Source organism: Chenopodium quinoa, unplaced genomic scaffold (genome assembly GCF_001683475.1).
Source record: "Chenopodium quinoa cultivar QQ74 unplaced genomic scaffold, ASM168347v1, whole genome shotgun sequence".
Taxonomy (NCBI): domain Eukaryota; kingdom Viridiplantae; phylum Streptophyta; class Magnoliopsida; order Caryophyllales; family Amaranthaceae; genus Chenopodium; species Chenopodium quinoa.
The window spans coordinates 1856206-1870133 of NW_018742483.1; the positions used below are offsets into that span (position 1 = coordinate 1856206).

Here is a 13928-nt window from a genome sequence, read left to right on the forward strand (position 1 = left end):
AAGAAAGTGAAAGGGTGGAAAGAGAGGTATCTATCTAGAACTAGTAGAGAGGTGTTGCTAAAATCCATAGCACAAGCGATACCCACATATGCAATGTTGTGCTTCAAGCTTCCGGAATCTGTTCTTGCAAACATCACTTCATTATGTAGGAATTTCTGGTGGGGTTAGAAAGGCAGTGAACGGAAATTGGCCCTGATATCTTGGGAGAAACTCTGTAAATCTAAGAAGGTGGGATTGGCTTTAGAGATCTCAGTGCTTTTAATAGTGCGCTTCTTGCTAAACAATTCTAGAGAATTGCTACTAATCCGGACTCTCTTGCAGCTCGAGTTCTGAAAGGGAAATACTTTCAGCGCTCAACTCTTTGGGATGCAAAAATACCCCTAAACGCAAGCTACACTTGGCGCTTTATTGTCTCTGTAAGGGAATTGATTATTGAAGGCTCAAGATGGCTTATTGGTAATTGGAGAAATGTCCGAATGTGAGGTGATAAATGGATTCCCATGCTCCCTGGAAACAAAATTCTTTCTCCACCCCCCCCCCCCCCCTCACCCTGACTTGTGCAAAGCTATTGTGGATGGCTGGATTGATCTCTCAGAACGCAAATGGAGAGTTAAATACCTTAGAGATTTACTCTCTGAGGTTGAAGTGGCTTCTATTATGAAGATTAGGATTCCTAACAGTGAGCAGGAGGATGTTTTGCAGTGGAAGCACACAAAAAATGGTGATTTTAGTGTGCAAAATGCTTATCATTTAGAACTTGAAAGAAAGCAGGCAAGGAGTATATGTTCAAGCTCATCTCCTGCTAATAAGATATGGTGTAAAATCTGGAATGCTGATGTTCCTTAGAAAGTCAATTCTAGTTTGGAGAGCTATGGCAAAGGGTCTCCCAATAATGGATACTTTTTCTAATCAAGGCTTAAAAGTGGACAGGATTTGCTCCCGTTGTGGGGATGCAAATGAGACAACTCTTCACTTATTTCTTGAGTGTGCGGAGAGCAATATTATGTGGCGTTTATCACTTGTGAGACTTGATACGACCCTCTTTAGTTTCTCAAATTTTTATGACTGGTGTGTTGACATGATTTATAAGTGTAAAGTGGCTCATAGCTGGGAAACAGTTATGATGATCATATGGAAAATATGGGGTATGAGGAGTTCGTGGGTCTTTGAAAAGAAAAAAATTGATCCTATGGCAGATTGTTCAAAAGCTATGGCTTTTCTTGGTGAATTTTAAGAAGCAATGATACGTGAGACACCCATTAAGCTTCAAGGTGTGACAGCTACTACTATGTAAAAACTGCCTTCTGCCAACCACTTCAAACTTAATACTGGTGCTGCCCTCCCTACTGATGGTATGATTGTCAAAGACAATGTTGGGGATATCATAATGACTGCAAGTATGAGTATCTCTATTGAGTGTTCCCCCTTAGAAGCTGAAGCTCAGGCTGTTTTGTTTGGTCTCACTCTGGCATATGACGTTGGTCTGAGAAGATTAGAGGTGGAATCTGATTGCCTTCAGCTAGTGAAGATGCTCCAAGGGATTGTACAAGAGAAATATGCATCTCAACTTATTGTCTTTGATGCTTTAAGTCTGACTAGTATTTTAGAATCTTGCAGTTTTGCCTTTTGTCTTAGATTATTTAACAAGGTTGCTCATCTCATTGCTAAGTCCTCTATGACCAATGAGTTAAGAGTGTTAATGGAGGACTGTACTCTTGATGTGTTGCCTGCTATCCTTGGAGACAAGGATAATATGTAATAAAATTCTCTTCTTCTAATTGTCAAAATAAAAAAAATAAAAAACAAGAAAAAAACAAGAAAAAAAAATAAAAAAATGATACTAGCATGATAGAAGAAAATAGGAAGCAACCTAATCATGATACTATAAAGCACTAAAAACATCCTAACATGATACTAGTAATTAAAATAACCTAAACATGCTTTCTAAAGAAATATAACAATGAAATAATTCACTTTGTTGTCTCGTATCTCTTTCTATCAAAACAATACATGTGTTAGTAACTTCAATAAAATATTAAATCAAACAATTAATTTAAATAACTGAAATTAGATTTGGGACCAAACCCTCAAAACTATCAACCTTTCACGTCTAGGGCTATGGCAACTTCGAGCTTGGCTTGGTGTGTCTAAGTCTCGTGATGGATGAATGTTGTTTTTGGAAAGGCAAGGTTTAGAAAGAGGGAGAAAGAATAAGCTTCTAGCTTTGATAGAGAGAATAGAATAGAATAGAATAGATGATTGTTGATTATTGGATTGAAAATGGGGAAATACGACCCTATTTATAGAGAAAAATATCCGAAACGATCAGAGAAGATCGAATTCCAATCGAAGTAAAACTACTCCCATTGCGGAGCGACAGGGCTATCGCGACGCGATGGCCTGTCACGGCGCGACAGGCTTATCGCGGCGTGATGGACCTGTCGTAACGCGATAGTACTGCGGGATAATATTTGTTGTACGGAGTCCTTTTTCCGATATAATTGGGTAATCTATAGTCCATACTTTATCATTTAAATCAGATTAAATCCTTTAAAACACTTGTTTTAATTCAAACGAAATTCTTTATCTTTTCTAAAAATATAGTTATTGATCCTAATCCCTTTAGAACTTAAAATAACCTTCAAGATTATTCTAGAAAATTAAAGTAATTCATAATGACTTTAGAAATGATAATTAAATTGACCCTCCACTTGATCATTGGGTCGCCCATAAAATCATTTAATATCCAATTTATTATTTGGGTCATAGCTTCTTCATTATTCATCATAATTGGGCTTATAATATATCGCTGGAAAGCTCTTTTTGAGCCTCATCCAACTTCACTATTATTGGACCCATATCATGGACCAAATTAAATTGGATTGGACATTTTCCATAAATAAGACATGAAAAAAATATTTATTTTTCGAAAACAGAAAGAAGTATTTTATTAAAAATAGAGGAATCACGAGACTCTTTCATATTTCACTTTGTTCGATAATCAAATGACGTAAAAAGTACTCATCACTGGGTTTGGTTTTGGAGAGATACAATTTGGTGTCTACAAAAAGATGCGAGAGGTAAGAGTAATACTAAAAGAAAATACTCCCTCTGTCCTATTATATAATTCCTATAAACATAATTGTATTAGGAGGAAAAAAAAAAGATAAGGACTAGAATATACATTAGGTAATAATGTAAACTTTATTTAATTTTATTTGCTATTAAAAATTAAATAAAGAATATTGATACATTTAAAATGATATGGCCCAATCAAATTGAATGGAACATGAAATTAGACACAATAGTTGGATAAAGGAATTAGACTCGAGATTTTAAATAGAATGGAACATGGAATTAAACACAATAGTGGGATAGAGGAATCGGACTCGAGATTTTAATACCAGTCCTCTTGCTCTCATCAGCTTCTATTAAAGGAAGCTTGATTCTTAACATTTTCGTCTTTTATGTTCGTAATAGATTATAAATGTCATGTTGACTCTCCAACTAGTAGCGAAGGAAGCACGGGATCTAATATTGACCGCAGTGGCATCTAATAAAAGTTGTGATTCATTCAAAAGCTCAAACAAAAATAAGAGATGATTTCAATTATAACCTTAAAAACTACATATTTTGCACACAATAGAATGAAATTGAATTGAGATTATTTAAGTTTTTCAAACAATTGTTATGAAGTTCAACATTTCAAATTCTCGAATTAAAATCAAGTATTTTAAATCATATTAAAGTTCTCAAACACTACCTTATATTTTCCCAATTATAATAATTTTTGTAGGAATGATATTCAACAGCCAATTAGATTCAACCTTTTAAAAAAAAAAACAAAACAAACAAACAATCAATAAATATGGTTAGGTGTTGCAATTTTTTAAAAAAAAAAAATAATAATAACTATCACGGCTAATAAATCTATCCTACGCCTCAGATTAGAAGCATAAAGTTTCAAAAGAGTAGATTCGTGAAAACTTGAAATATTATAATAACAATAGTAAATCAAATTCATTTCATCAAATATCAAACTATATATATAGTAAAAGAATTAATCTTACACTAATAACAAATTAATGTACCGAAACTGTCAATGTACATGCGCAAAATTTTTTCTCTAAATTGTTGAACTCTTGTCTCAACAATCGAAAATTATCAGTGAAAGTGAGGGGTAGCTCAAGTGGTTAGTTGTGGCTCTCTAAAAACCAAAAAAAAAAACGAAAACTATCTCAAGCCCCTATAAAAACGTAAAAATCAACCATTACTAAGCATTCTGACTCACGCATGCCAAATTGCTGAGACGTAAAAATCAACAATTACTAAGCATTCTGACTCACGCATACCAAATTGCTGAGACGAATCTCAGTTTATGGTAATGAATCAATTGACTTCGCTTATTTTTTAAAACCTCTTGTTATCAATATTTAAAACATGAATAAATCTATCATATCATATCACTAAAAAAATAAAATGAAACATTTTATGAAAATTACGATTATTTTATCAATACTAATAGTTACATATACATATAGTTTCACATAATTTGTTAATTATATTAATAATTTTAGTATAATTTTTTCATGTTTCACTCAAAAAAAAATGTTATTTTTGCTATTGACAAAATGGTCCGTTAATGAATTTTATATGTGAATTTTTTCCATGTCTTAGGAATCAACAAAATCAATTTGATTGCAATCGATATTCGAATTCAAAACTTCAAAATGATCCTTCAACGAAAGAAAATAGCTTGTAGAATTGCAATATCCACCCAAACATCTCTCAATTCCCTTTTAATTCCCTCTAAATCCATTTTTGATTCTGATTTTCGCAAAACAAAAGAGAGAAAGAAGCTAACAATGTAGCTAAATTGAGCATAATTTTGAAAAGGTAAAATGTTCAAATGACTTTCATAGTTTATAACATCAACGACAATACTATATTTCACAGCAATTGAAAGTTCTATTCAACCCTGCTGAAAGTACGCATAACACGACCAAGAAATCAACAACAATTTCATTAAATGATTAAAGGTAAAGGCAATTGAGTAGAGCAATTGATTGAATATATACTTGAATTCTTTGAATAGAGTAGTCCAGTTTGTCCGACAAACCCAAGAAATCAACAACATCCGACTTCAAAATATTCAATGCTTCATTAAGTGAAACCAAATTTCCCTTCGAAAACATAATTGTTGCATGTAAAATTCCAATTTCTGCCCAAATTTCTCGTAATTCACATTCAAAATCCTCCAAATTCACGGTAGAATTGTTGAATTTCACAATTTAGGATTTTGGAATTATTGGGAAATGGTTTTGTTTTCTTCTCTCAGTTTTCTTTGGTTTTATTTTTTTTTTTTTGTTTTCTTTTTCCTTTTTTATACTTCCTCCGTTCTTTTTTTATTGCATCATAAAGGATTTCACGCTTGCCAATGCGTTACTTTAGCTATCAATATCTTCAATTATACTTTTGTAGCTAGAAATTATAAAAATTTGATTTTTGAAAAGTAGAGTTCCATACAAATCTAACTAGATCCCTGTGGGGAATAGTTTCAAGCCTTTAAAATCCCACTAGCTTGAACCCCACTGTGATCATACACTAAAGTATGGTGGCGTCCAAAAGGGAAGAAGATAGAGCAAAAGAGTCGCCAACAAGTTTTTAAGGAACTTGTAAACCGTTCACGAGGTGAAGGTTACACCCCTTAACGATCCAAGAGATCGCCAACTCCATAAGGTCATGAACCAAATAAGGGTTCGGGGATGAAGGTGCAAATCCAACCTAAAAGAGATTGAACCTGCCCTTATAATAGGCCTCTACTTTATTCTGCTCGTATTCATGTGCGCTTTCTGACTAACATGCAATCAATAGGAATAACCCTAAACCTGTTTAATCTATGTTGGTTGAATTTAATGCACAAATAAACTATTATTGGCGATCACTTGAATTATAATCATAATTAACCCTAAACAAGATTATTAATTATCTTATTAAGCGTGATTACAAGTACCAATTCCCTTTAAACATATATAAAAGGTGATCAAGCAATAACAATATAAAATAATATGCATATCAAGCAACATAATAAATAATAATAATCATTAACATTAGAAAGAACATAGGAAGCATCATACTTGATATACTTAATATTAAAGATACCCTAGACATGATACTAGGAATCAAAATAACGACCTAAGCATGATATCTACATCATAAATCAATTAAACCATTAAAGTACTTACTTGGATGCCTCGTACCTCTTTCTAATTACAAAATACACACGTTGGTAACTTCAAGGAAAATAATAATCAAAACAATTAAATTAAATAATTGAAATAGAGATTTGGGACCAAACCCTCAGAAATTAAAACCTTTCACGTCTAGGGCGAAGGCAACTTCGAATATGGCTAGGTGTATCAAGTTCTTGTGAATGCGGAATTTTGTATTAAAGAGCAAAGTTTAGAAAGAATACTAAAAGATTAATGATTCATAAAGTAATTGTTGACGATTGATGATTGTAGATGATGAATGAAAAGAATTAATGAACGATTTGATGAATAAAAAGAGTTGGTGAATGATAGATGTAGATGATGATTGAATATTAATAATCCGTGAATGAAAACGGAGTTTTTGATACGATATTTATAGGGAAAAACATCCAAAAAAGATAATTTATCAAAACAGCCAATCCAGTTTGGTTGGTCCATGATATGGGTCCAATAGTGGTGTAGTTGGATGGGGCTTGCAAAGACCTTTCCAACGATATATTATAAGCCCAATTCCGATGAATATTGAGGAAGTTATGGCAAATTTACTAAACTGGGCCCGGTTTGAGCTTTAAGTACGGCCCAATGATCTAGGGGAGGGCCTAATATGATTTATCATTCCTAATGTAATTAGGAATGGTTTTGGTCTTCTAGAAAATTCTAGAAGTTTTTATCATTCTTAATTCAATTAGGATTCTTCAGAGTTTTAATTAGATCAAATAGCATTTTCGACCGAAATTATATTATTTTATCTTCCAGTACGGTAAAATTATCAGATTTTCGAAAACGCGTTAAAATTCGGTTTGGCGTCCAACCCCAGGCCTTGGCGCCTGGAATCAGGATTGGCGCCAGACGCCAGCCATTGGTCCTGGCGCCAATGAGCCAGGGCTGGCGCCAAGTTAGTTTTGCGATCTTCAGACTCTGTTTTGATAAATTATCTTTTTTGGATATTTTTCTCTATAAATATCGTATCAAAAACTCCGTTTTCATTCACGGATTATTAATATTCAATAATCATCTACATCTATCATTCACCAATTCTTTTATTCTTAAGTTTTAATAAACTCCGTCATCATCTACAATCGTCAATCGTCAACAATTACTTTATGAATCATTAATCTTTTAGCATTCTTTCTAAACTTTGCTCTTTAAAACAAAATTCCGCATTCACAAGATCTTGATACACCTAGCCATATTCGAAGTTGCTTTCGCCCTAGACGTGAAAGGTTTTAATTTCTGAGGGTTTGGTCCCAAATCTCTATTTCAATTATTTAATTTAATTGTTTTGATTATTATTTTTCCTTGAAGTTACTAACGTGTGTATTTTTTAATTAGAAAGAGGTACGAGGCATCCAAGTAAGTACTTTAATGGTTTAATTGATTTATGATGTAGATATCATGCCTAGATTGTTATTTACGGTTCCTAGTATCATGTCTAGGGTATCTTTAATATCAAGTATGATTAAAAGTATGATGCTTCCTATGTTCTTTCTAATATTTATGATGTTTATGATTATTATGATGATTATGATTATTTATTATGTTGCTCGATATGCATATTATTTTATATTGTTATTGCTTGATCACCTTTATTGCAGGTTAAAGGGAACCGGTATTTGCAACCACGCTTAATAAGATAATTAATAATCTTGTTAGGTTAATTGTGATTATAATTCAAGTGATCGCCAATAATAGTTTGTTTGTGCATTAATATTCAACCAACATAGATTAAATAGGTTTAGGGTTAATCCTATTGATTGTATGTTAGTCATAAAGTGCACATGAATACGAGCAGAATAAAGTAGAGGCCTATTATTAGGGCAGGTTCAATCTCTTTTAGGTTGGATTTGTACCATCATCCCCGAACCCTTATTTGGTTCATGACCTTATGGAGTTGACGATCTCTTGGATCGTTAAGGGATGTAACCTTCACCTCGTGAACGGTTTACAAGTTCCTTAAAAACTTGTTGGCGACCCTTTTGGACGCCACCGTACTTTAGTGTATGATTACAGTGGGGTTCAAGCTAGTGGGATTTTAAAGGCTTGAAACTATTCCCTACACTACCTGTCGTCGAGACGACGCTGTCCGAGAGGTAACTTTTCTTTACTTATTGTTTCTGCACTATGCTTCAGTTTTCACCTTGTTTCTGATTTAATATTTTTGCAAGGTCAGCCGATTGCTTCTCACACCCGTACGAGGCCTGAGGGGCGGAGAGAGCCAGCAAGGTCTAGCTCGAGACGTCTTCGCACTTCGTCAGGAGGTAGAGGTGGCCGTTCCGAGGCTGCTCGAGCTGACGTTGTTGAGGGCTCAGGGTCTTCTTCTGAGGATGCTCCTACTGCACCGTTAGGAGAGGCTACCTCGGCTTTCAAAGGTGGTGGGATGTACGAGGTTGGCTCGTCATCGCAGCAGCCTCCGCGGTCTCAGCCTCAGGTTCACCTTGGCTGGAGCGGTCCTGTTTTGAGTTTCCCTCCTCCTACGGAGACTGGAGCTGGTGCTGAGGACGGAGCTGGTGGAGAGGTGACTCCTCGGACGGCGCAGTTTTATGGCATGATGGGCCTACGTCCTCCAGCGCCGTAGTTTATTTTTGTATATGTATTTTATTTTGACTTTTTATAGAACTTTGCCTTTGACTTGTTATTTAGACACTTTGTTCTGTAATATCTATTATTATGTTAGTGTATGTTAGTGTGTGCAGATGTGATAAAAATTTTGCGCAAAAATTCCGTCATTTTTATTATTAATGGAGGGTATTATCCGACTCTCTCCCCCAAAAAGAAAAATAAAAAGGAAAAATAAAACGGAGAGAAAGGCTGATTTTAATATAAAATCCAAAAAAGGATATAAAAAAATAATTAAAAATAATTGTTAAATGTAATTAAATTAAGAAATTAAAACGGGGCCATAAAGTCACTGACCGACTCCAAATTAAAATCAAAACGCAAACTGAGTACGCGCGGCTGCCCTGCTGACCTGGCGCCATCCTGTGGCGTTGTTGCTAGCGTGTGGCGCCAAAAGTTGTTGTGTGACGCCAATATCGAAGTTTTGACGCCAATCGACGCTGACTCTGTATTTTATTCGGATTGAAATTTCTTGCGATTTGTGCATAAATAGCCCCCCTGCTCAGCCGATTCTTCACATAATTCCAGCGAAAAAATTATTCTTCTCTTTAGAAAAAATAATAATCATGTCTTTAGTCACTAAAACCTTCACCCAATATTCTCATGAATGGTGTCGATCTCTCAACGCTAGAGAAAGAAAAGAATTGGATTTATTTCACTTGGGGGAATATATGGCATTAAAGGGGTAGATCTAGACATAGACTTCATACATACCGCTTTAGAATATTGGAATATTGAGACACATTGTTTTAGAATAGGGTATGATGAAATTAGCCCTTTGCCAGAGGAATTTGGTGCTATTTTAGGCTTCCCTGCAATAGACCTGGTAGTAATCCCTAGAGTAGATGCATATTACTATAAGGATTTTGAGCGCTTCTTTAACTTGAAGGAAAGGGATTTATCAAAGATAGTAAATGGCAACGTGGGGAACTTAAAAGAATTCGCACGCTATTATTTTGATAAACCGCTTTCTGAATCTTTTCACATATATAGAAGAAGGGCGTTCTTATTCTGCATGCTTAATCAATATTGTCTTAGTAGTAGTAAAATTAATGAGGGTCAATCAATTATAACCACTGTGCTAGAACAAATTGAATCAGGGAGAAATCCAATGCCTTTAATAGTTGGAGAGACTATGATTAGTCTAGATGAGTTGAAAAGGGACCCAAAAGCACCTCTTCGCGGTTCTCCAATTTTATTACAGGTAGAAAAATAATATTTTTAATTACAGAAATCAAAAAATATATTTTTGTATTGTAATATTAATTTATTTGCATTGAAAATTTTTTTTTTTTCAGATGTGGCTAATGGAAAGGCTAGGATTAATTAACCCTCCGGACGACATTGAAAGTTATACGCCCACTTGCTTTGTGAGAAGAAAGAAGCGCATCCCTAAAATTGGGCGCCATGGGTGGAAGAAAGTCTTTGAATCACGTGATTTCAATATCAAGTGGGTCATTCCATGGTGGAAAATAAAAAGGATGGTTGGTGTTAACAAGCAACCTTTCTGCCGTCTTCCAAGCTTGTCTCGCATGACATATTATTACCCCTGCAAAGTAAAGAGACAATATGGCTTGCTTCAAAATATTCCTTCCGGGGATCTTCGTCCTCCCTATGAGTATCCCATATCTCAAGAAGTAGATAAATTTGACACTTACTAGAGGGCTATACCTTTATGGGAAGTGATTACCCAAAAGGTTCCCCCTTCTTTACCTAATGATGTAAAGAAGTGGTTGCTGAAGAAGTCTTTAATTGATCAGGGTAGAACCGATGTGAAGAATCATCTAGGTGACAGGGTGACACCGGCCAAGGAACACTTAGGTGCAAGAATTGAGTTCAAGACACCTATAATGCCTAAGAAGAAGAATACTACTAAAGACAAGGGGAAAAGGAAGGTTATAGACAAGAAGGCTTGGGTGGAAAAGAAGCATGGGGTGCTAGCTGAAGGAGAAACAATCTATTCTAAGATTGAATGTAGGTCCTCTAAAGGATGCCTACTAGCTAAAGTAATGGATGAAGAGGAGGAGGCAGAAAAGAATTGGAAAAGAGCAAAGAAGGAGAAGAAAGACTAGACCATTGCTTAGCTTTAGATTTATTAGATTCTTAATTTAAAGTTAATTAATTTCAGCCTTATTTAAATTCCATTAACAATGCAATTTTATTTCATTAATGAAATTTCAGCTTTCAATTAAATTGTTACTTTAAATTTGTTTTATTAAAGCAATGAAAAACCGAAAAAATTAATTTTCGGAAACTTTTCAAGTACGGAAGTCGAAAAATTTTCCGAAAGGCACCGAAATTCGCCCAGATTTAATGACTGAATTGGCGTCAGTAATTGCTGATTGGCGCCAGATATTGAGGTCTGGCGCCAGGCGCCAATTCCACCGTCTGGCGCTAATGGCTTTTGGTTGGCGCTAGACTCTGTTCTGTGACGCCAGTTGCTTTTCCGACTTTTGTTGACTTTTTGTTGATTCTGGAACGCGGAGATGTCAAAAAGGAAAGTGGCCGCACCCGTAATGGGTTGCCTACGTATCCTTTCTTAAGGAATCCGGCCGAACGTAGCTCTCTTGAGTGTCCTACTCAAGTAATTATGGGTAGTATTTTTTAAGTTGGTCAAGATTGGTCGTGTTTGATAATTCATTGCCATCCATGTCAGTTAATTTTGCTGCACCACCTGACAGGATTGTTTTGACAATGTAGGGGCCAGACCAATTAGGTCTAAACTTTCCCCTTGGATCTAAAACATTTTTTCTTAGCGTTTTTAATACCAAATCTCCTACTTTGATATTTCTTGTCTTGACCTTCTTATTAAAATATCTAGCCATACGAGTTTGATAGCACTAAGTATGATGTAGAGCTTCTAGTCGTTTTTCATCGAGTAGGGTCAATTCTTCATATCGTGCCCTAGTCCATTCGACTTCATCGAGTTTACTCTCTAGCGCAATACGTAGAGATGGTATTTCTAGTTCGACAGGTTGTACGGCATCCATTCCATATACCAAAGAAAATGGTGTATTTCCTGTTGACGTACGGATTGACGTGCGATAACCCCACAATGCAAAGTGAAGCTTGTCAGGCCAATCCTTATAATTTTCTGTCATTTTCTCGATGATAGTCTTTAAATTCTTATTAGCTGTCTCGACTGCTCCGTTTGCTTAAGGTCTATAAGGGGACGAATGATGATGTTGGATACCATATTTATGTAGCAATTCTTCACATTCGGCTTGAAAGTGAGTTCCATTGTCACTTATCATTTCATGTGGGACTTCATATCGACAAATGATATTTCTCTCGATAAAGAGTGCTACATGTTTTGCGGTGAGTTTAGCATATGATTGTGCTTTAACCCACTTTTTAAAGTAATCAATTGCTACTAGAATAAATTCATGGCCTCCTGTCCCTGAAAGAGCGATCTTGCCAATTATGTCAATTCCCCATGTAGAGAATGGCCATGGTGATGTGTAGGTGTAGAGCAAAGATGGAGGAACGTGCTGTAAATTGGCATAAATTTGACACTTAGGGCATCTTTTTACATATTGATGGCAATCCCTATTCATGGTAGTCCAATAATACCCTTCTCGCGTTATTTTCTAGACTAACATTTTGCCATTTATATGAGTTCCACAGATTCCTTCGTGGACCATTCTCATTATTCTTTGTGCATCCACCTTCCCTACACATAGGAGGGCTCGACCTTTAGGTACCCTTTTATGTAGCTCGTTGTCTATGAGTACATATTGAGAAGCCAAAATTCTCAAGGCTCGCTTAGCTCTTTTGTCAGCATGAGGAGGGTATTCTCCATTGGTGACATAGTTGAGAATGTCTGTGTACCATGGTTCTTCTTCTTGTTCTTCATCTTCGTCTTGGACTGGGTCGTCGTCTTCTATAGCCTTTATATATGTCGGTTTGTGCCTTTTTTTCGATAGTTAGAGGCATTTGCTCGATATCCGTGGGAATCCTAACCATTGAGGCTAATCTTGCCAAGGCATCAGCAAATTGATTTTCTTCTCTAGGTAGGTATGTGTATTCTACCTTCTCTAACTGATCGGTAAGAGTTTCCAAATAAGTTTGGTAAGGGGCTAGGCTTTCGCTCCTAACTTTCCACCTTTTAGATATTTGATTAATGATTAGAGAGGAATCTCCAAATATCCTTAACTTTTTTACTCCCAATGCCAGGGCTGTTTCAAGGCCTACCACACATGCTTCATATTCAGCAGCATTGTTGGTAACGTCGAAATCAAGCTTTATTGAGATTGGGACGTGTTCTTCTTTAGGTGATACTAGTAGCACTCCGACACCACATCCCTTTTGGTTTGAGGCTCGGTCAAAATACAAGGTCCAAGAATCATCTTCGGTGACCATCAAATCTTCATCTGGAAATTCATTGTCCTGTATTGGTGTCGAGTCTTCTATTGGAAAATCTGCCAGAAAGTCTGACACCACGGATCCTTTAATAGCTTTTTGTGGCATAAACCGCACATCGAGCTGGGCTAAGTTGACTATCCATCTTGAAATACGTCCATTGAGCGTTGATTTCTCGAACAAGTATTTGAGTGGATCTAATCGAGATACTACGAAAACGGTATGCACCAACATGTAATGTCTCAACTTAGTCATGGCCCACACCAAAGCGAGGCACAATTTCTCGAGTGGTGTATAGCGTGTTTCGTATTCGAGCATCTTCTTACTTAAGTAATAGATTGCATTATCTTTGTTTTATACCTCTTGTGCTAGCATGGCTCCCATTGTCTCTTTGGTAACCGTCAAGTATAACCTAAGAGGTATTCCGGGAAGTGCTGGCGCTAATATGGGAGGATTTGCGAGATAGGCTTTGATCCGGTCAAAGGCTTTTTGACACTCGTCATCCCATATTACTGGTACATTCTTCTTGAGCTTTTTGAAGATTGGTTCGCATATCGTTGTTAATTTTGATATGAACCTACTTATGTATTGCAACCGGCCAATGAATCCCCGAATCTGTTTCTCGGTTTTGGGCGGTGGCATTGACATGATTGCTTTAATCTTGGTTGGATCTATCTC

At 36.0% G+C, this 13928-nt stretch overlaps 1 protein-coding gene across 1 annotated transcript; it reads left to right on the forward strand.

The window, feature by feature from the left end:
* Window positions 1–871: 871 nt before the first annotated feature.
* Window positions 872–1759, forward strand: LOC110719147. The gene is made up of 2 exons (XM_021898051.1): window positions 872–1223; window positions 1368–1759. Exons 1-2 carry the CDS (start codon window positions 872–874, stop codon window positions 1757–1759), a joined length of 744 nt encoding a protein of 247 aa, XP_021753743.1.
* Window positions 1760–13928: the final 12169 nt, after the last annotated feature.

Bases quoted from the DNA above. Each gene is read 5' to 3' on its own strand.
- LOC110719147 (XM_021898051.1), top strand. From the start codon at position 872: ATGGCAAAGGGTCTCCCAATAATGGATACTTTTTCTAATCAAGGCTTA. The intron at 1,224-1,367 runs GTGAATTTTAAG...TGATTGTCAAAG, and splicing joins AAAAGCTATGGCTTTTCTTG to ACAATGTTGGGGATATCATA.